This window comes from Oncorhynchus tshawytscha, linkage group LG13 (genome assembly GCF_018296145.1).
Source record: "Oncorhynchus tshawytscha isolate Ot180627B linkage group LG13, Otsh_v2.0, whole genome shotgun sequence".
Taxonomy (NCBI): Eukaryota; Metazoa; Chordata; class Actinopteri; order Salmoniformes; family Salmonidae; genus Oncorhynchus; species Oncorhynchus tshawytscha.
The window spans coordinates 79650594-79672232 of NC_056441.1; the positions used below are offsets into that span (position 1 = coordinate 79650594).

The window sequence follows — 21639 nt, forward strand, 5'->3', positions numbered from 1 at the left end:
GCACAACGCATCACCAGGGGCAAACTACCTGCCCTCCAGGACACCTACAGCACCCGATGTCACACGAAGGTCAAAAAATCATCAAGGACAACAACCACCCGAGCGACTGCCTGTTCACCCCGCTATCATCCAGAAGGCGAGGTCAATACAGGTGCATCCAAGCTGGGACAGAGAGACTGTTAAATAGTCATCACTAGCACAGAGAGGCTACTGACTAAATACACAGACCTGAAATAATTGGCACTTTAATGAATGGAACTCTAGCCACTTTAATAATGTATACATATCTTGCATTACTCATCTCATATGTTTAAATATGCTGTATTCTATACTATCTACTGTATCTTAGTCTGTGACACTCTGACATTGTTCATCCATATATTTATATATTCTTAATTCCATTAATTTACTTAGATGTGTGTGTATTAGGTATTGTTGTTAAATTGTTAGATATTACTTGTTAGATATTTCTGCACTGACGGAACTAGAAGCACAAACATTTTGCTATATCCGCAATAACATTTGTTAAACAAGTGTATGTGACCAATAAAATGTGATTTTACTTGAAAAGTCACTTCGGTATCAAAGTGGCGTGAAAAGAGTGTTTCCCTATAATAGTAGGATATGTTGAGGCCGTGCATGTATTTGTCTTTGACATCAGGACAGGAAACCAGGAAACCCCAGGACATCCCCAGGGGCATACATGTGTCCCAGCAACACCACTGGCTCAAAAAACGTTCTCCATTCTGAATCGCTCTTTATCAGGGACACCATGGATACGGTGTTCCATTTCTCACTAATGTTGTTGTGTTCTCGAATAACCATTGCAGTTGGAACTACTGTATTCAGAGAACTGTAGAGTTTATGTGACATATAATTATAAGGAAGTGAGAGTCTCAATTGTCTGTGACATTAACTGACCCCCACCCCCTCAGCACACACAACAAAGATGTGTATAAACCTTAGGTGAACGACATGGTGCTGTATTGAAGCCACCAGGCAGCCATCTTGGTACTCCTACTGAAACTTAAAACAAAAAAAAGGTTTTGAAAGCTATGGAAAGTCATTTATTAATGTCTACATTCATTTTTTACATTTATTCGATCCTCCTGCACTTTAATGCATATTTATTAATTATATGTGAGCTAAACATAAAAAGTATATGTTTTTTATTAATAATGTTACTGTCCCCACTACAACAATAAAACATACTTAAATACTTGTTATTTTGTCCTTGAAATATTTCATTTAAATACTGTAGAATTCCATTCATTTATATGGAGGACTATTTCTACTAGGGAGGGCCAATATGGCCGACCGGTGGCTTCAAACCCTCTCAATGGACAATACAATCTAGGGTTTATATACATCATTGACTCACACACACACACAACTACGAACAAACACTGCTGTAGTAGTAAAGGTTATTAAACTACAAAAGCGAAACGACTTCCCCTGACCACACCCTCCATCATGCTTTGGAATGAAGAACTGCATAAGTGTGCTGAGAACACTTCACACACCAACCTCTCCGACTTCACACTCAATTACGGCTGTTAAGAAAGGCAAAGCATGGACGTGGTAAGAATTCCTTTATTTCACCATTAATATGTACAGCTCCTCCAGACTGGCTTGTAGTGGATGTACTAGTGTTGTTGTAGCCTTACTTAGAGAATACAATACTGGTTAAGGTGAAGCATTTTAATTCAACAATGCAATAGAATAGATGGTATTCAGTTTTGCTTACTGAGACAGACAACTGTGAGTATAAATCATATCATTAAATTAATGGAAGCTGTTAGTGTTTCGGGGTTATAAACCTAAGCAATATCTGTAGAGATTTGAATTATACTCTTGGGTTGATAGTAGTATCTGGAGAAATATAGATAACAGACTAAGGACCCACAAAAATGACAAGTATTGGCAAAAGATCTGATCTGATTGGCCAAAAGACCAGTTATTGGTACAATTGGGCTGCCTGTGTAAACACAGCCATATTTTCATATGATATATTTTAAATAAACTTTTATCATCATCTCTGTCAAAGTTTAAATAAAACTAATATTGCTGCATGGACAGTGCATTATATATTTTTGTCAATTGCTTATTTGCAAACATTGTCAATCACGTAGATAAGTCAAACATTTACACACAGTGGGTTTAAACTAGATATGGTCAGATTACTTTGAAGTTCTAATCTCTTGTCTTTTGATAAAGGCTGTATCAGATTCGGCCGTGATCGGGAGTCCTATAGGGCGGCGCACAATTGGTCCAACGTTGTCCGGGTTTGGCCAGGGTAGGCCGTCATTGTAAATAATAATTTGTTTATACCTGATTTGCCTAGTTAAATAAAAATAGGACTTTTGATAATAAGTCCATGGATATGAATTCTTGTTCACTGCGATATGAGTAACACACTGACACATTTCTCTTACCACTCCTTTCTGACTCACTCTTACTGCATCATAATAAAATGAGCTGTGTCAGAATGGCTATAGGTGTGAGACTACTGTTGGCAACATGCTCAGTGGACCATGAATGTAAACACGTGCATGCTTATGTTATGCGTCAATCTACCACGGCCAAGGGCTGTTCTTAAGCACAGCGCAATGCGGAGTTCCTGAATACAGCCCTTAGCTGTGGTATATTGGCCATCTACCACAAACCCCCGAGGTGACTTACTGCTGTAATGAACTGGTTACCAGTGTAATTAGAGCAGTAAAAATACATGTATTGTCTTACCGTGATAAACCACGGCTTTCAGCCAATCAGCATTCAGGGCTCGAAACCACCTAGCAATATATTTTGTTTACTGCACTTGTATTTTCCACAGTTGTGCTATTGATGATACAGTAACCTGTATTAATGAAACTCATCCTACAAGCTGATACCATAACAATGGGGCTCTACACTTCTGGAGATTCCCCTTGGCTTATTCATTAGAAACGTATCTGACAAGTTACGTAGTTCCCTCAGTCTGTCTCCGCACATAACCCTCCTCTGGCCTGTCATATTCCATCGATGCAATAGTTGTACGTCTTTATTCTCAAGTAGTTAACGCATAATAACTTCCTTACTTGCAAGATAATGTTTTAAAGACACACAACTGAGTAATGGAATTGCTTGACTGATTCTCTTCAGATTAACACTAGGTCAGTCAAACCCACAACTCTTAACATCTATCCTTAACCACCTATCCCTGAGATGAATCATTAACCATAACCACAAATATCATGAGGCACTAGAACAGCACCAACCTGTTCTATCATTCTATTTGTATGCATTTAACCCAATCCCATAGATCACTTTTGGGCTCTGAGTATAGGCCTACCCACACAGTAGCATTATGTGCTTTTTGCCTACTGTACTTGTAGCCCAAAGAGAACAATGTGTTTCCTGAAATAACTCCCTTGTCTTGAGATTTCCCTTAGGGTTTTCTTGACTGAATATTAGAAAACAAAGTAACCACGGAGACAGAATTTCTCTCAATGCCCATTCATTTTGTTTTTATGATAAATATAGAACGGAAATTTATCTTCATAACTTTTTTTTTATATCACCATATTAGCTGAGGATTAATAAGCAAACTCTGCGTCATTTATGAATGAGTTCCTCATGATATAAATCTGATCGTATGAAAGCTGATCATTGGTTGTGAGTGCTGCTGTTTGATCTAATGTGTGTGTTTTCAACAGGTCTATGGGATGTGTGTGCAATGGCTACTTCGGTAAGATGTGCTCAATTATTATACTGTGTGTTCATTATTAATATGGCGGGATTGTGCCTGAGCTATGTCTCTAAACCTTGGTTATTTGCATAGAATTTGATTTACATACACCTGTATTGCTATCCACTATCTAGAGTCACGATTCTTCACACCTTTGTTTACATTGGTGTGTGTGTGAGTGGTGATGGTATCTTTTGTTTTTATTTTACCTTTATTTAACTAGGCAAGTCAGTTAAGAACAAATTCTTATTTTCAATGACGGCCTAGGGACAGTGGGTTAACTGCCTGTTCAGGGGCAGAACGACAGATTTGTACCTTGTCAGCTCGGGGGTTTGAACTTGCAACCTTCCGGTTACTAGTCCAACGCTCTAACCACTAGGCTACCCTGCCGCCCCGATCTGATAGGCAGCATGCTGCTGTGGGTCTCCAATGAAATGGAAATAATTTCTGTTTTCTGAGTGCTATAGCTTTCCAGGTACAGTGTACCTTCCTGAAAGCTGGAGTCTCATACTTAGAGGATTTTGTGGCCGTAATTAAAGGACAGTAATATTTATGTTAATAGGAAATAAGTACAAGAAATATCCTATTAAATGACTAATCTGTAATTATACAATAGGAATACTGACAGTGACCTCACCTAACAGTACTTGGCTGATTGTACTGTTGTATGGTTTCCAACAGGTGTGTCCTCTTCCTGGTATCGCTGCCGTTTCTTCAAAGTAAAGGTAAGTGGCGAGCCAAGTGACATGAACATGACATCATAACAAACAAGCCATTACCGGCCATGACTTTATCTTTTCATACCTTTACTGTTGAAGATGTGTGGCTGAAATTGTGTGTGCCGGCCTTAATGTGTGTCTACATATACACGGAGTGCACAAAACATTAGGAACACCTGTTCTTTCCATGACATAGACTGACCAGGTGAATCTGGGTGAAAGCTATGTCCCTTATTGATGCCACTTGTTAAATCCACTTCAATCAGTATAGATGAATGGGAGGAGATGGGGTAAAGAAGGATTTTTTAAGCCTTGAGACAATTGAGACATGGATTGTGTATGTGTGGCATTCAGAGGGTGAATGGGGAAGACAAAATGTTTAAGTGCCTTTGAACAGAGGTATGGTAGTAGGTGCCAGTTGTTGTCAAGAACTGCAACGCTCCTGGGATTTTCGTGCTCAACAATTTCCAGTGTGTATCAAGAATGGTCCACCACCCAAAGGACATCCAGCCTAACTGACACAACTGTGGGAAGCATTGGAGTCAACATGGGCCAGCATCCCTGTGGAATGCTTTCGACACTTTGTAGAGTTCATGCCCCGACAAATTGAGGCTGTTCTGATAGCAACTCAATATTAGGAAGGTGTCCTTAATGTTTTGTAGACTCAGTGTATGTGTGTATTTGTGTATGTTGTCTCTGTACGATTTGATTTGTAGTAAGAGTATCTGAACCATTATGTATTCTATTCAGTAGAAGGGAATCTACCAGACAGATGAGAGAAAGGGGCAAAAGTGGCAGCTAGATTGGGAAGTGAAAACTAAAATACAGAAGTCACCAAAAAAGACCCTGCCTAATGTCTACCCTCACACCCACACAACCCCACAACCTAACTCTCTGGCATATGCCTCCCGTGACCTCTCTCCCTCTCTCTCAGATGTCACCATGGTGATAGGAGAGGTGGGCGGGGCTGTGACTATCCCCTGTACCTCAGACCTCTGTGAGGACCATCTGGTCTTCATGTACGTACAGAGACCTGGTTCCAATGGAAATAATCCCCGGTTTATTAATGGCTACCATACGAATAAGCGCTTATACCCTAAGGAGTACACTAACCGTACACATGTAGACCCCAGACAGCGAACAATGAAGCTATGGAGTATATTGCCGTCAGATGAGGGGCTGTACGAGTGTCACATTCAATACCAAACCAAGAAGAAGCAGGAGAACATACAGCTCAATGTGACAGGTAACAGTACCTCAGTTCAAACTATCTTTCCATGTTTGTGTTTAATCCATTTTTCTATTTTATTCTCCCACATGTGAAACATGGCTTTCTGGATGAAAGAGAACATTATTTTTTGCTGTCAGATGTGTGCTTGTCATAGCCCAAACCATAGATATATTCACAGAAAATAAAATACAAAAAGAAAGCTGTAAACTGGCTATCACTTAGACAGACTGTCTCTCAGCTCTGAGAGAGAGAGAGAACTTGCTGTTTTGGCTATCACTTAGACAGGCTGTCTCTCAGCTCTGAGAGAGAGAGAGTGTGTGTTTATTTGCCCTTTGTGTTTTCAGGAAGTAAAACTAAGATAACATAAAATCCCTTCCTATTGGTCCAAAACAGCATTTTCTCTTTTCTTTCCACTCTCCTCCCTCTTTATCTCTATTTCTCTCCACATCTACAGCCAACTACAGCATCCCCATTGTAACGGTGGCCTGTGACAACGTCAGTTGCTTGGTGACGTGTTCCTCCGACAGTGGTTACCCTCGTAGGGACATTGAGTGGAGCCCAAACCCTCCTCTGAACCAGAGCCACTGGAGAGTAGTGAACAGTAGTGATGTGACAGACCCGGTCTCTAAGCTGTTCTCTGTCTTCAGTTCCATATCCGTCAACTGCTCCTCCGGACCCCGGCTGAACCTCAGCTGTGCTGTAGGGGGCGCCCTTTCACAGGAACACACTGTCTGTGAGTACTGAGACAGTGTGTCTCTATCACTTTGTGCTTAAAGGAAAACTCCACAAAAAAAGTACAGAAGTCATCCCCTTATGATGCATCTTACATCATATAATGTACGATGCAAAATGCATCATATGGGGATGACTTCTGTGTTTTGAAAGTTACATAACTTGGAAACTTGATTGATGACAAGCAAAACATTTTAGGACTACAGTATGTTAATCAAATCAGCCGATGTCACAAAGTGCTGTACAGAAACCCAGCCAAAAACCCCAAATAGCAAGCAATGCAGTTGTAGAAGCACGGTGGCTACGAAAAACTCCCTAGAAAGGTCAGAGGAAGAAACCTAGAGAAGAAAGAAACCTAGAGAGGAACCAGGCTATGAGGGGTGGCCAGTCCTCTTCTGGCTGTGCCGGGAGGAGATTAGAACAGAACATGGCCAAGATGTTCAAACGTTCATAGATAACCATCAGGGTCAGATAATAATAATCACAGTGGTTGTGGAGGGTGCAACAAGTCAGCACCTCAGGAGTAAATGTCAGTTGGCTTTTCATAGCATTCCAAGATGGCGTAGCAGTGAAGACGTGTTTTTGTTCATCCTCTCGTGTACTTTAGTATTTTTCGTATTTTTGTACATATTTCAATTTTTTTTTCAATCTCTTTTCGATTTTTAATTCGGTTATACCTTCCGGTAACCTGCCTCACCCAATGTGATACGGAATCGCTATTATTTTTTATTTTAGAACACATTCAAGAACCACCAGAAGCTAACCAGCTAATTAGCTACAAGCTATTTAGTCATTGTTAGCCACTGCTAGCGGCTTTTACCTTCTGCACAGTTACCAGTCCTGTTTTTAGCCTGGATAATACTCGACAGTCTACCAGTATCGGACTGTCTCTCCAAAACAACGCCGGATTCCTGCCGTAATCCCTGGACCATTACTTCTGATCTTCACAGCTAGCTTGCACTCACCGTGGCACCCAGTAACGAAGCTATCCCTGAGGCCCACCTCCCGGCCTATTCAGCTGTTCACCCGAACCCTACTCATACATGGCTAGAGCCTAATACTCCACCGGATCCTTGCTGTAAACTCTGGACCTTGGCACCGGATCACCGCTGCTACCGATTGGCTATAGTGGCTAACGCCACTGCCACGAAGCTAGCACCAGTTAGCCGTGAGCCAGGCGCATCTCCCGGCTAGCAAACTAAATTCTACAATACCTCTTTCACCATCTGGCTTGGATTCTCTGTCGACACGGCGCCCCGCTGCACCACCACGACTGGTCTGCCGACGAATACTCCATCCGCTGTGCCTTCAACCGGCCTCCGTCGGAGCAGATGCTCCTACTAGCCTCGGGCTACTAATTTTAAATGCTGTGTCGCCCGCGTGCTAGCGTAGTGGCGGCTTCCCTGTTCCATCTACTGCTGCCCCCTGGACACTATGATCACTTGGCTACATAGCTGATGCCTGCTGGACTGTCCATTAATCACGGTACTCCATTCTGTTTATTTATTTTTTATCTGTCGGGCCCAGCCGCGAACTCAGACTCTGTGTGTGGTTAATCCGACCCTCTCTGCCTAGTCATCGCCATTTTACCTGCTGTTGTTGTGTTAGCTGATTAGCTGTTGTTGTCTCACCTGTTGTTTTAGCTAGCTCTCCCAACCAACACCTGCGATTACTTTATGCCTCGCTGTATGTCTCTCTCAAATGTCAATATGCCTTGTACACTGTTGTTCAGGTTAGTTATCATTGTTTTAGTTTACAATGGAGCCCCTAGTTCCACTCTTCATACCTCTGATACCTCCTTTGTCCCACCTCCCACACATGCAGTGACCTCACCCATTATAACCAGCATGTCCAGAGATACAACCTTTCTTATCATCACCCAGTGCCTGGGCTTACCTCCACTGTACCCACACCCCACCATACCCCTGTCTGCACATTATGCCCTGAATATATTCTACCACACCTACATAGCCTTTAGCCGCACCCTAATCCTACTCCTCCTCTGTTCCTCGGGTGATGTGGAGGTAAACCCAAGCCCTGCATATCCCCAGGCACCCTCATTTGTTGATTTCTGTGATCGAAAAAGCCTTGGATTCATGCATGTCAACATCAGAAGCCTCCTCCCTAAGTTTGTTTTACTCACTGCTTTAGCACACTCTGCCAAGCCTGATGTCCTTGCCGTGTCTGAATCCTGGCTTAGCAAGGCCACCAAAAATTCTGAGATTTCCATACCCAACTATAACATTTTCCGTCAAGATAGAACTGCCAAAGGGGAAGGAGATAGCCTGCAAAGTAATGTCATACTTTCCAGGTCCATACCCAAACAGTTCGAACTTCTAATTTTAAAAATGAATCTCTCCAGAAATAAGTCTCTCACTGTTGCCGCCTGCTACCGACCCCCCTCAGCTCACCGCTGGGCCCTGGACACCATTTGTGAATTGATCACCCCCATCTAGCTTCAGAGTGTGTTCTGTTAGGTGAGGTTCTAATGACAACCTTGCCTGGTTCACCAACTACTTTGCAGACAGAGTTCAGTGTGTCAAATCGGAGGGCATGTTGTCCGGTCCTCTGGCAGTCTCTATGGGGGTACCACAGGGTTCAATTCTCGGGCCGACTCTTTTCTCTGTATATATCAATGATGTTGCTCTTGCTGCGGGCGATTCCCTGATCCACCTCTACGCCCTTCCTTGGACACTGTGCTATCTAACCTCCAAATGAGCTTCAATGCCAAGCAACACTTCTTCCGTGGCCTCCAACTGCTCTTAAACGCTAGCAAAACCAAATGCATGCTTTTCAACCGTTCGCTGCCTGCACCCGCACGCCCGACTAGCATCACCACTCTGGATGGTTCCGACCTAGAATATGTGGACATCTACAAATACCTAGGTGTCTGGCTAGACTGTAAACTCTCCTTACAGACTCATATCAAACATCTCCAATCCAAAATCAAATCTAGAGTCGGCTTTCTATTTCGCAACAAAGCCTCCTTCACTCATGCCGCCAAACTTACCCTAGTAAAACGGACTATCCTACCGATCCTCGACTTCGGCGATGTCATCTACAAAATAGCTTCCAATACTCTACTCAGAAAACTAGATGCAGTTTATCACAGAACCATCCGTTTTGTTACTAAAGCACCTTATACCACCCACCACTGCGACCTGTATGTTCTAGTCGGCTGGCCCTCGCTACATATTCGTCGCCAGACCCACTGGCTCCAGGTCATCTACAAGTCCATATTAGGTAAAGTTCCGCCTTATCCCAGTTCACTGGTCACGATGGCAACACGCACCCGTAGCACCCACTCCAGCAGGTGAATCTCACTGATCATCCCTAAAGCCAACATCTCATTTCGCCGCCTTTCCTTCCAGTTTTCTGCTGCCTGTGACTAGAACGAATTGCAAAAATCGCTGAAGTTGGAGACTTTTATTTCCCTCACCAACTTCAAACATCTGCTATCTGAGCAGCTAACCGATCGCTGCAGCTGTACATAGTCCATCTGTAAATAGCCCACCCAATTTACCTACCTCATCCCCATACTGTTTTTATTTATTTACTTTTCTGCTCTTTTGCACACCAGTATCTCTACTTGCACATGATCATCTGATCTTTTATCACTCCAGTGTTAATCTGCTAATTGTAATTATTCGCACCTATGGCCTATTTATTGCCTACCTCCTCATGCCTTTTGCACACAATGTATATAGACTCTTTTTTTTCTACTGTGCTATTGACTTGTTTATTGTTTTACTCCATGTGTAACTCTGTGATATTGTATGTTCACACTGCTATGCCTTATCTGGGCCAGGTCGCAGTTGTAAATGAGAACTTGTCCTCAAATAGCCTACCTGGTTAAATAAAGGTGAAATTTAAACATTGAAAAAATAGCCGATTATTCAGTTAGAGACAGCAGGTGTGGCAGAGAGGGAGTCCAAAACATCAGGTCCGGGACAAGGTAGCATGTCCAGTGAACAGCCCTGACCTGTTCACTGGAAGTGCTACCTTGTTCCAGACCTGCTGTTTTCCATAAATGCAGGCAGAACAGTTGACACTGGAGCAGCAGCATGACCAGGTGGACTGGGGACAGCCAGGAGTCATCAGACCAGGTAGTCCTGAGTTATGGTCCTATGGCTCAGGTCCAGAGAGAAAAGAGAGAGAAAGAGAGCGAGAAAGAGAGAGTGGAGGAGAAAGAGAAAGAGAGAAAAAGGGAGAGAGAGAATTAGAGGGAGTATACTTAAATTAACACAGGGCACTGGATAAGACCGGAGAAACACTCCAGATATAACAGACTGACCCTAGCCCGCCAACACAAACTATTACAGCATAAATACTGGAGGCTGAGACAGGAGGGGTCGGGAGACACTGTGGCACTGTCCGACGATACCCCTGGACAGGGCCAAACAGAAAGGATATAACCCCACCCACTTTGCCACATCCCCACACCATTAGGGATATCTTCAACCACCAATTTATTACTCTGAGACAAGGCCGACTATAGCCCACGAAGATCTCCTCCACTGCACCAACCTGGACAGGAAGATCACGGCAGTGACTCAACCCACTCAAGTAACGCACCCCTCCCAGGGACGACATGGAAGAGCACCAGTAAGCCAGTAAGCCAGTGACTCAGCCCCCGTAATAGGGTTAGAGGCAGAGAATTGCAGTGGAGAGTGGAACCAGGCAGGCAGAAACAGCATTGGCAGTTCGTAATACGCTCAATCATAGAACCTACAGAAGAGATGAGTATTCAATAAAGACTTAAAGGTCGAGACGGAGTCTGCGTGTCTCACATGGATAGGCAGACCATTCCATAAAAATTTAGCTCTATAATAGAAAGTCCTGCCTCCAGCTGTTTGCTTATGTTCTAGGGACAGTAAGGAGGCCTGCTACTTGTGACCATAGCGTACATGTAGGTATGTACGGCAGGACCAAATTGGAAAGATAGATAGGAGAAAGTCCATGTAATGCTTTGTAGGTTAGCAGGAAAACCTTGGAATAAGCCCTACCTTTAACAGGAAGCCAGTGTAGAGATTCTAGCATTGGAGTAATATGATCACATTTTTTGGTTCTAGTCATGATTCTAGCAGCTGTGTTTAGCACTAATTGAAGTTTATTTAGTGCTTTATCCAGATAGCCGGAAAGTAGAGCATTGCAGTAGTCTAATCTAGAAGTGACAAAAGCATGGATACATTTTTCGCATTATTTTTGGACAGAAATTTTCAGATTTTTGCAATGTTACCAAGATGGAAAAAAGCTATCCTTGAAATATTCTTGATATGTGTCATGCCCTGACCTTAGAGAGACTTTTTATTTCTCTATTTGTTTAGGTCAGGATGTGATTTGGGTGGGCATTCTAGTTTGTCTATTTCTTTGTTGGCAGGGTATGGTTCCCAATCAGAGGCAGCTGTCTATTGTTGTCTCTGATTGGGGATCATACTTAGGAAGCCCTTTCTCCACCTTCAGTTGTGGGATCTTGTTTGTGTGTAGTTTCTTTCTGCACTGCGTATAGCGTTTGGTTTGGTTTGGTTTGGTTTGGTTTGGTTTGGTTTGGTTTGGTTTGGTTTGGTTTGGTTTGGTTTGGTTTGGTTTGGTTTGCAGTTTTTGGTATCATTTAAAATAAAAGTATAATGTATGCTGCACCTTGGTCTCCTTCTAACAACGGACGTAACAATATGTTCATCAAAAGAGAGATCAGGGTCCAGAGTAACGCTGAGGTCCTTCAGTTTTATTTGAGATGCCTTAACAACCAACCAGATTAATTGTCAGATCTAACAGAACATCTTTGTTTCTAGCATCTCTATTTTGTCTGAGTTTGAAAGTAAAACATTTGCCTTTTAGTGAGTTTGGTACACATCCGGTGGATAGGTAGCCGTTTATGAAGTTCAACATAGGAGGGCCAAGCACAGGAAGCAGCTCTTTCAGTAGTTTAGTTAGAATAGGGTCCAATATGCAGCTGGAAGGTTTAGAGATATAGTATTAACAAACTTGAGTGTCTCCCTTGATCCTAGGTCCTGGCAGTGTTGTGCAGACACAGAACAACTGAGCTTTGGAGAAGTATGCAGATTTAAAGAGGAGTTTGTAATTTGCTTTCTAATGATCATTATATTTTTGTCAAAGAAGTTCATGAATTGATCCCTGCTGAAGTGAAAGCCATCCTCTCTTGTGTAATGCTGCTTTTAAGTTAGCTTGGTGACAGTATACATCTCTTCTTTTGGATTGTTCTTATTCTCCTCAGTTAACTTGGAAAAATAAGATGATCGAGCAGCAGTGAGGGCTCTTCGATACTGCACGGTACTGTCTTTCCAAGCTAGTCGAAAGACTTCCTGTTTGGTGTAGCGCCATTTCCGTTCCAATTTTTTGGAAGCTTGCTTCTGGGCTAAGGTATTTTCTGTATACCAGGGAGCTAGTCTCTTATGAAAAATGTTATTTGATTTAGGGGTGCGACTGCGTCCAAGCTATTACGCAAGGTAAATATGACTTCCTCAGTTGTAATAAAAGGGTGGTCCAATAGTCCAGGATAACGAGGTAAAATATTAAGATCCCAAATATTTATTCCACGGGACAAAACTAGGTCCAGAGTATTACTGTGGCAGTGAGTAGGTCTGGAGAAATGTTGGACAAAACCCACTGAGTTGATGATGGCTCAAAAAGCCTTTTGGAGTGGGTCTGTGAACTTTCCCATGTGAATATTAAAGTCACCAAAAATGTGAATATTATTTACCATGACTACAAGGTCCCGATAGGAATTCATGGAACTCTGTGAGGAACACTGTATACGGCCCAGGAGGCCTGTAAACAGTAGCTATAAAAAGTGATTGAGTTGGTTGCATAGATGTGAAGTTTTGCCCAACCTAGATCGAGGCACAGACACGGTCTCAATGAGGATAGCTGAGCTGACTACACGGACTATGCTAGTGGCAGACTCCACTAAGCTGGCAGGGTGGCTAGCTGCCTGGCCTGCACAATATCTCATTGAGGAGCTAGAGGAGTTAGAGCCCTGTCTATGTTCATAAATAAGATGAGGACACCGCTCCAGCTAGGATGGAGTCCGTCACTACACAGCAGGCCAAGGTTGGGCTAGTTTGTGGTTGAGTCCCAGAAAGAGGGCCAATTATCTACAAATTCTATCTTTTGGGAGGGGCAGAAAACTGATTTCAACCATCGATTGAGTTGTGAGACTCTGCTGTAGAGCTCATCACTCCCCCTAAGTGGGAAGGGGCCAGAGACAATTACTCGATGCCGACACCTCTTTCTAGCTGATTTACACGCTGAAGCTATGTTGCGCTTGGTGACCTCTGACTGTTTCACCTTAACATTGTTGGTACCGACGTGGATAAAAATCTCTGTACTCTCTACACTCGCCAGTTTTAGCCTTAGTCAGCACAATCTTCAGATTAGCCTTTACGTCAGTAGCCCTGCCCCCTGGTAAACATGGTATGATCACTGGATGATTATTTTTAAGTCTAATACTACGGGTAATGGAGTCACCAATGACTAGGGTGTTCAATTAGAAGGCATAATGTTAATGTTTCTACTTAGCTTTGGCTGGTGGAGGTCGTGTAGAAACATGTACGGGGTTAAAAACTTGAATTAAAAATTAGAGCGAGGGAAAAGTAAAAAACGTAAAGTTGGCAGGTAGCAAAGAAACGTTAGCAACAAACCGCACAGCAGCATGTAAACAAGTCCACAAGTTATGTCAACAATGGACTAATGAAACAAATACCAAAATATTGTTTTGGTGTGGATTTCCTTGAAATGTGTAAGTTTATACATTTATGTCAAGCAATTAAAAATGAAAATCAACATATTATTCTCTTCATCTACTATAGGCTGGCCTCAGACAGGCTCTCCTGATGTTTATGTGACCTCTGCTGTTGTGGCTGGTGCTGTTGCTCTGCTGTGTTTCCTGCTGGCTGGGCTGTTTGTCTTCAAGGAAAGGAAGGCTCAGACAGCCAGAGTTGATCAAGGTAACTCACCTACAATAGTGTTACAAACACAGTATTGGCCTATGGAAATGGGACAGATAAAATAGAAATACCTACTAAACATCATCCCATTGCTGTTTTTTATCTGAGAAATGTATTCTGAATGTAAACCAATCAGGGTTTAGGCCTTACAGCAACCACGTTCATTTTTAATAATCTTGTCTGTGCTTTAGACACTAAAATGAAATGTGCTGCTTTGTTTGTGGACCTGTCAAAAGATGTTGATACTGTTGTTCATGCCATTTTATTGAATAAGTTGTCCTCAATAGGTCTGAGCTCTGACGCCTGTTCATGGTTTCCTTAGTGACAGAACTCAGGCCAACGTGATTGATGGGGTTAAGTCTGAACTTCTTAAAGGTGTACCATAGTGGTTGATTTTGGGACCTGTTCTCTTGAGTATTTACATAAACACCATTGGTCAATCTGTTAACTACATCTATTTAACAAGGCAAATCAGTTCAGAACAAGTTCTTATTTTCAATGATGGCCTAGGAACAGTGGGTTAACTGCCTTGTTCAGGAGCAGAATGACAGATTTTCACCTTGTCAGCTCAGGGATTTGATCTTGCAACCTTTCTAGTTACTTGTCCAACGCTCTAACCACTAGGCTACCCTGCCACCCCTATAGTCAACTACCTGCCAGATGTATGTGGATATATGCGGATGATAGTAATATGTATGCCACTTCCCTGGCTGCGTCAAAACAAGAATCAGATTTTAGAGCTATGCAGGAATCCATTGCTGATTTAAAACTTGTGCTTAATACAGGCAAAACACAGTAAAGTATGGTTCTCCAACCGAACGGAATCCAGCATATAAATAATTGGGAACTGTATTTATATGATTTTGACCTTTTTAAAAAACATATTAGATAAGATTTAAAGTTTAAATCTTTTTATACAGAAACAGGTTGTGCCTTTCCCTAAGCAGTAGGAAGCAGATTATTCAGACAACCATTTTATCTGTTCTTGATAATGCTGATATTATTTATCAAAGTACAGCTGCTACTATTCTTAAACCTTTGGATGCCATCTACCACAGTGCCCTTCATTTTGTTACAGGTGGCAGTTTTGATACTAATCACTGCATCCTATATCAAAAGGTTGGCTGGAATTCGCTAAAGACCCGCAGATCTCTACATTACTCCGTTTTGATTACACGGCCTGACATCAAACTTCCGTCTTATCTAAATTTTCTGTTGGAGTATAGATACTTGAGTTGCCTAATCCACTCACAGGATTGGTTTACTCTTGAGGTTCCTAAGGTCTCCACCGAGATAGATAAATCTGCTTTTAGTTTTAATGAATTGTATTTCTGGAAAAAATTCTAAATACATTTCATCTTGATGTTCTGATACAGTTTGGGCAACTTAAAGTATTGATTTTGGATGTATTTGTGAAGGAATTGAACTGTTTTTCTGGGTGATTTGTGATGTTTTATTTGTGCTTCCCATGACTGTGTTATTTATATATATATATATATATAGTACCAGTCAAAAGTTTAGACACACCTACTCATTCAAGGGCTTTTCTTTATTTTTAAAACTATGAAATAACATATATGGAATCATATAGTACCCAAAAAAATGTTAAACAAATATATTTTAGATTCTTAAAAGTAGCCACCCTTCTCCTATGACAGCTTTGCACACTCTTGGCATTATCTCAACCAGCTTCACATGGAATGCTTCTCCCACAGTCTTGAAGGAGTTCACACATATGTATGCTGAGCACTTGTTGGATGCTTTTCCTTCAATTGGCGGTTCAACTCATCCCAAACCATTTCATTTGGATTGAGGTCAGGTGATTGTGGAGGCCAGGTCATCTGATGCAGTACTCCATCACTCTCCTTCTTGGTCAAATAGCCCTTACACAGCCTGGAGGTGTGTTGGGACATTGTCCAGTTGAAAACAAAATGATAGTCCCATTAAGCGCAGTTGAGTCAACGCATTGCCTCAGAATGCTGTAGTAGCCATGCTGGTTAAGTGTGCCTTGAATTCTAAATAAATCAGACAGTGTCACCAGCAAAGCACCCCCAAACGATCACACTCCTTCCTCCATGCTTCACAGTGTGAACCACACATGCAGAGATCACTCGTTCACCTACTCTGCATAGACACAGCAAAGACACAGCAGTTTGAACCAAGAATCGCAAATATGGACTCACCAGACCAAATGACAGATTTCCACCGGTCTAATGTCCATTGCTCGTGTTTCTTTGCCCAAACAAGTCTCTTCTTATTATTGGTGTCCGTTAGTAGTGGTTTCTTTGCAGCAATTTGACCATGAAGGCCTGATTCACACAGTCTCCTCTGAACAGTTGATGTTGAGATGTGTCTGTTACTTGAACTCTATGAACCATTTATCTGGGCTGCAATTTCTGAGGCTGGTAACTCAAACGAACTTATCCTCTGCAGCAGAGGTAACTCTGGGTCTTCCATTCCTGTGGCGGTCCTCATGAGAGCCAGTTTCACCATAGCGGTTGATGGTTTTTGCAGACAGAGTTCAGTTCTTGAAAAAGTTCTTAATTTTCCAGATTGGCTGACCTTCATGTCTTGAAGTAATGATGGACTGTCATTTCTCTTTGCTGATTTGAGCTGTTCTTGACAAAATATGGTATTGGTATTTTACCAAATACGGCCATCTGTATAACACCCCTACCTCGTCACAACACAACTGATTGGCTCAAATGCATTAAGAAGGAAAGAAATTCCACAAATTAACATTTAACAAGGTACACCTGTTAATTGAAATGCATTCCAGGTGACTACTTCATGAAGCCGGTTGAGAGAATACCAAGAGTGTGCAAAGCTGTTATCAAAGCAAAGAATCTCAAATCTCAAATACATTTTGATTTGTTTAACACGTTTTTGTTACTACTTGATTCCATAAGTGTTATTTCATAGATTTGATGTCTTCACTATTATTCTACAATGTATTTTTTTTTTAAATAAAGAAAAACCCTTGAATGAGTAGGTGTTCTAAAACGTTTGACCAGTAGTGTAGATATATAGTTTAGGTATAATGTGTATATTTATGCTGTATATTCAGAGAGTGTATGTAAAATATGTCTTCGCTGTTAAAATAAAGGTAATATCAAAAATACAACATGTATAAATACATCCTGTGTTTCCAGATGGGGAGGAAGCAGCAAGGCCAGCTGAGTGAGTATGTTTCACTCACACTCCGAAGACAAAGACCAGATCAAAAACTTGACATTGGTTTATATAACCTCGGAAGCTGATCTGGCCAAACAGTTCAAATGCTTGTTTTGTTCAAATCTACCTTTTCATTCCTCTCTTTTTTCATTCCTCTCTTCTCTTTCTTCCTGCTTCACAGAAGAGTACAGCTCACCTGTAGGAACCTAGATTCTTAATGGAACTTGGAGTCTGTAACGTTGTACACTTGGAACCCAGAATATGGAAGGTTATTTCATTGATATGATATCTATAAATCTGAAGTGGTGTCTTCTGATGGGACCAGGGGAAGGTCACTGAGGTGACCTACATATTGCCTGGACTTGGCGTCGTTGAAAATGAGGTTAACTTTCCTCTCCACGCTGGAGGACAGGCTGGACATGAGAGATGTTTTCATGATTTTGAGAAAGACTGGGAGTTGTATAAATATTTAACCAGTATGTTCAAATGACTGAGTTCCAATGAAGAACTAGACATCCAATGACTGTCCTCAATGTGTGCACTATTGTAAGGCATGGAGTTATCCAGGGAAATGTGTTAAAGTCAATATACATGTGGATTAGGACTAATAACCTGCACTGCACTTAAACAGAGTGTACACGTATCTAATGTGCACTTATCAGGGGTTGACTGTATTCAACTGACTCATGTGCAATTGTAAACTGTGTAACTGTGAAGCTATCTGTGTATTAACCACAGTTTACGCAGTACAGACATGGCCACGACTTGGGGCTTGGTTCCTCTCTAGGTTTTTCCTAGGTTCCTGCCTTCTGGGGAGTTTTTCATTATCTGCCTCTCTATTCCAGTTTCTATACCTGCATCTACCAGTAAGACTGAGTCCACCCCACATGTTACTGCCTGTATGAACTGGTTTTAAGGAACTACATAACATGTGCCAGTTGTTCAGTGAGACAGCAAAAGGTGGATGATGAATAGAAACATGTTTACTGATTATTTCAGGATTAAAAAGGTGAATCTTTGATATGTATGCTACATATTTATGACATGTTAAGTTGTTCTCATGTAAAATACTCTTGAAGGCTACATAATATTTGTATCCTATTTTTGATACGTTATGAATAAGTTATTTGTGTTAAATTATGTCTATCGACTTTATACTAGTGTATATTCTATTTTCTCTGCTTCGATATAATTAAAGTGATAAAACTGTTGACAATTTGTTGAATTGTATAAATAATTTCAATTTTCTAAATCAGTTACAGAACTTTTGGATTGCCCAAACTCAATAATGTAATCGGATTACTTTCAGTTACATTTGAGAGGCATTAGAACACAGGTGTCAAACTCATTCCACGGAGGGCAGAGTGTCTGTGGGTTTTTGCTCCTCCCTTGTACAGTACTTGATTGATGAATTAAGGTCACTATTTAGTAAGGAACACCACATCTGGTTGTATAGGTTTTTATTGAAAGGGGGAAAAACTAAAACCTGCCGACACGATGTGTTACATCTGCTCCTGCCACACCCTCTACTGCTCATCCTGTGTCTCATTGACCTGCCTCCACTCCGCCAGTGCTCTCTCCCTCTCTCTCTCTGTGTGTGTGTGTGTGTGTGTGTGTGTGTGTGTGTTTGTGTGTGGGCAGAGACAGGTGTCCTGGAGTCAGAGCAGATCCCCACCAGCTGCAACCCATTCCATAATCAAGACCTCTACAAATACTCAGCCCTGCCACTTCCACACTATCAGATCGTAATCTCTGCTCAGTCAGTCTATGTTTCTAGCTGTTTAGATCCTGTTGTGCCTGTTTTCCCTTGCCTGATTCTGGTTTCCTCTCCGCTACAGTTCTGACTGATCTGACTCTGGTTCCTGTCCCCAGTCCCAATTCACATCATCCTGCTTCTCTGTCCTGGATTCCCCACTCTACTGCTCCCTTGGATTCCCCATCCGGACCTGCTTACCCTGTTCCAACCCCTCTCAGCCTCCACACCTGGTTTCCTACAACCCGCCCGAGCTTTACCTGGCCTGCACTCCACCTTCCCCCTGTGTGTTAATAAATACCTTGAATACTTTATCCCAATCTCCTCGTCTGAGTCTGCTCTTGGGTTCCCCTGTTCCACTACGCGTAACACTAGGCCCTCCATGGAATGAGTTTGACACTCTTCCAATAGAAGGCAAGAAGGATCCATCAAACACATTTGGTCTGTCATCATAGGGGTCTCTGACTCGATCAGGTGGAACAAACTTACACTGCGCCACTTATCAATGCTGAATTGAATGTCATCAAGAACACAAAGGTATCCATGTATTTTTTTCGCAAACATCCTTTCTGAATTTAAAAGTAATCTAGTTTTTCAAAAGTATCTAATCTGATTACACAATATTTTTGGTGGTAAAGTATCTGATTACAGTCAGATACTTTAATCAGATTACATGTAACTAATTACATGTAATCAGTTACTCCCAACCCTTGTTATTGGTATAACTCCCCAACACCAAATTGCAGTATCAGTGTTCACCAGCAGATATCAGTCTCACCACAGATTTATGCTGAGCCACTCTACTGACTGAAGAGACCATTATTGTTTGTAAATCGGCTATCACCAAGGAACCAGTCTTATCCATGCTAAGGACGTTTTACTGTATGTGTAGATCCACTGTGTGGTACAATGCCATTTCTTCCACCTTTGTCTCTACGGCAATCAGCTTGCCTGATTGCCTCTGAGAGAATTTAAGAGATGGGGAAGATGGGAAAGGAGAAGAGAACAGAAAATATACTGCCTCCAATCAGCAGATATAGTTTCCATGTGTATTGGGAGAAGAGAGCAGTCTGGTCTGGATACTCTGACACCACTTATTGTTTACACAAACCACATCTCTATCCTCTCCCCATCTCTACCCTACTCCTCCATCTCTCTCTTGAACCATTGTGCCAGTCTGTCCCTACCGTGTTTACATTAAACAGCAGAATTACGCCAATCTGCTTAGACTTCAGGAATGTAACTCCCTCCCTCTGTACCTTCCCTCCTGCCCTCCCTCTCTCCTTCCTCTCCCTCCCTCCTTCCCTGGTCTAACCAGAACAAAATAAATAGAGACAGAGTGCCTCCACTCATCCTCATGGTAGACACACACCATGTTTATCTCAGTTGAACCATAAACACTAGTAAATTAACCAGTTTGGCCTGCTTCTGCAGACATGCAGGAGTAGTTAGAGGAGTCAGAAGGAAGCTGATGTAATGATGGTGTAGCCCTTGAAAAAGCCTTCCATTTTACACACATCTACAGACCACTGAGCTGAGAACTGAGCTTACTGTCTGTTTTCATTTAGATAGAGGCAACCTCTGCTCCAGTCTGCTGTGGCCGATACCATAAAAGAGCCTAATAATATTATTCCACTTCAGAATCATTAGACCTGCCTTTGTGAAGCGAATATCACGCCATTTCCGGGGGGATGCGGAACGAAGGAGGGCTTGGTTTGTTGTAGAAAGTTTGTTCTTTTGAAAAGTTTTAATTCATATATTAATTTTGCTTTGTTTGCCATATTAATATATGTAGCCTTAGGAATAAGGTTAATTAAATTAGTAACTTGCTCAAATCAGATAACATTCATATATTAGCCATTTCTGAGACTCAAATAAAGAATTCATTTGATGATACAGCAGTAGCAATACAAGGATATAACATCTATAAAAGAGACAGGAATGCTTATGGGGGAGGTGTTGAGAGAGCCATATCCTGTAATTCTTAGAGAACATCTTACTATATCAATCAAACAAATCAAATGTATTTCAAAAGCCCTTTTTTCAAAAGCAGATGTCACAAAGTGCTACACAGAAAACCAGCCTAAAACCCCAAATTAGCAAGCAATGCAGATGTAGAAGCACAGTGGTTAGCAAAAACTCCCTTCAAAGGCAGGAACCAAAGAAGAAACCTAGAAAGGAACCAGGCTCTGAGGGATGGCCAGGTGGAGATTATAAAATGACATGGCCATTAAGGCCAGATTGTTCTTCAAGATGTTCAAATGTTCATAGATGACCAGCAGGATCAAATAATAATAATCACAGTGGTTGTAGAGGGTGAAACAGGTCAGTACCTC

General features: G+C 41.8%; 1 protein-coding gene across 3 annotated transcripts; it reads left to right on the plus strand.

Moving 5' to 3' along the window:
- Positions 1-1405: 1405 nt before the first annotated feature.
- LOC112265700 (butyrophilin-like protein 9) lies at positions 1406-19617 on the plus strand. 3 transcript variants are annotated; one of them, XM_024443249.2, is made up of 8 exons: positions 1410-1581; positions 3696-3727; positions 4409-4452; positions 5381-5692; positions 6132-6410; positions 14239-14376; positions 17529-17556; positions 17732-18766. In XM_024443249.2, the coding sequence occupies exons 1-8, from the start codon at positions 1573-1575 to the stop codon at positions 17766-17768; spliced, it is 879 nt and encodes a 292-aa protein (XP_024299017.1). In that variant the 5' UTR covers positions 1410-1572; the 3' UTR covers positions 17769-18766. The 3 variants fall into 3 exon arrangements, with proteins under 3 accessions (XP_024299015.1, XP_024299017.1, XP_024299016.1); XM_024443247.2 differs by lacking the exons at positions 17529-17556; positions 17732-18766 and adding an exon at positions 19389-19617 and having other exon boundaries at positions 1406-1581; XM_024443248.2 differs by lacking the exons at positions 1410-1581; positions 17529-17556; positions 17732-18766 and adding exons at positions 1965-2296; positions 19389-19617.
- The last annotated feature ends 2022 nt before the right edge of the window (positions 19618-21639 follow it).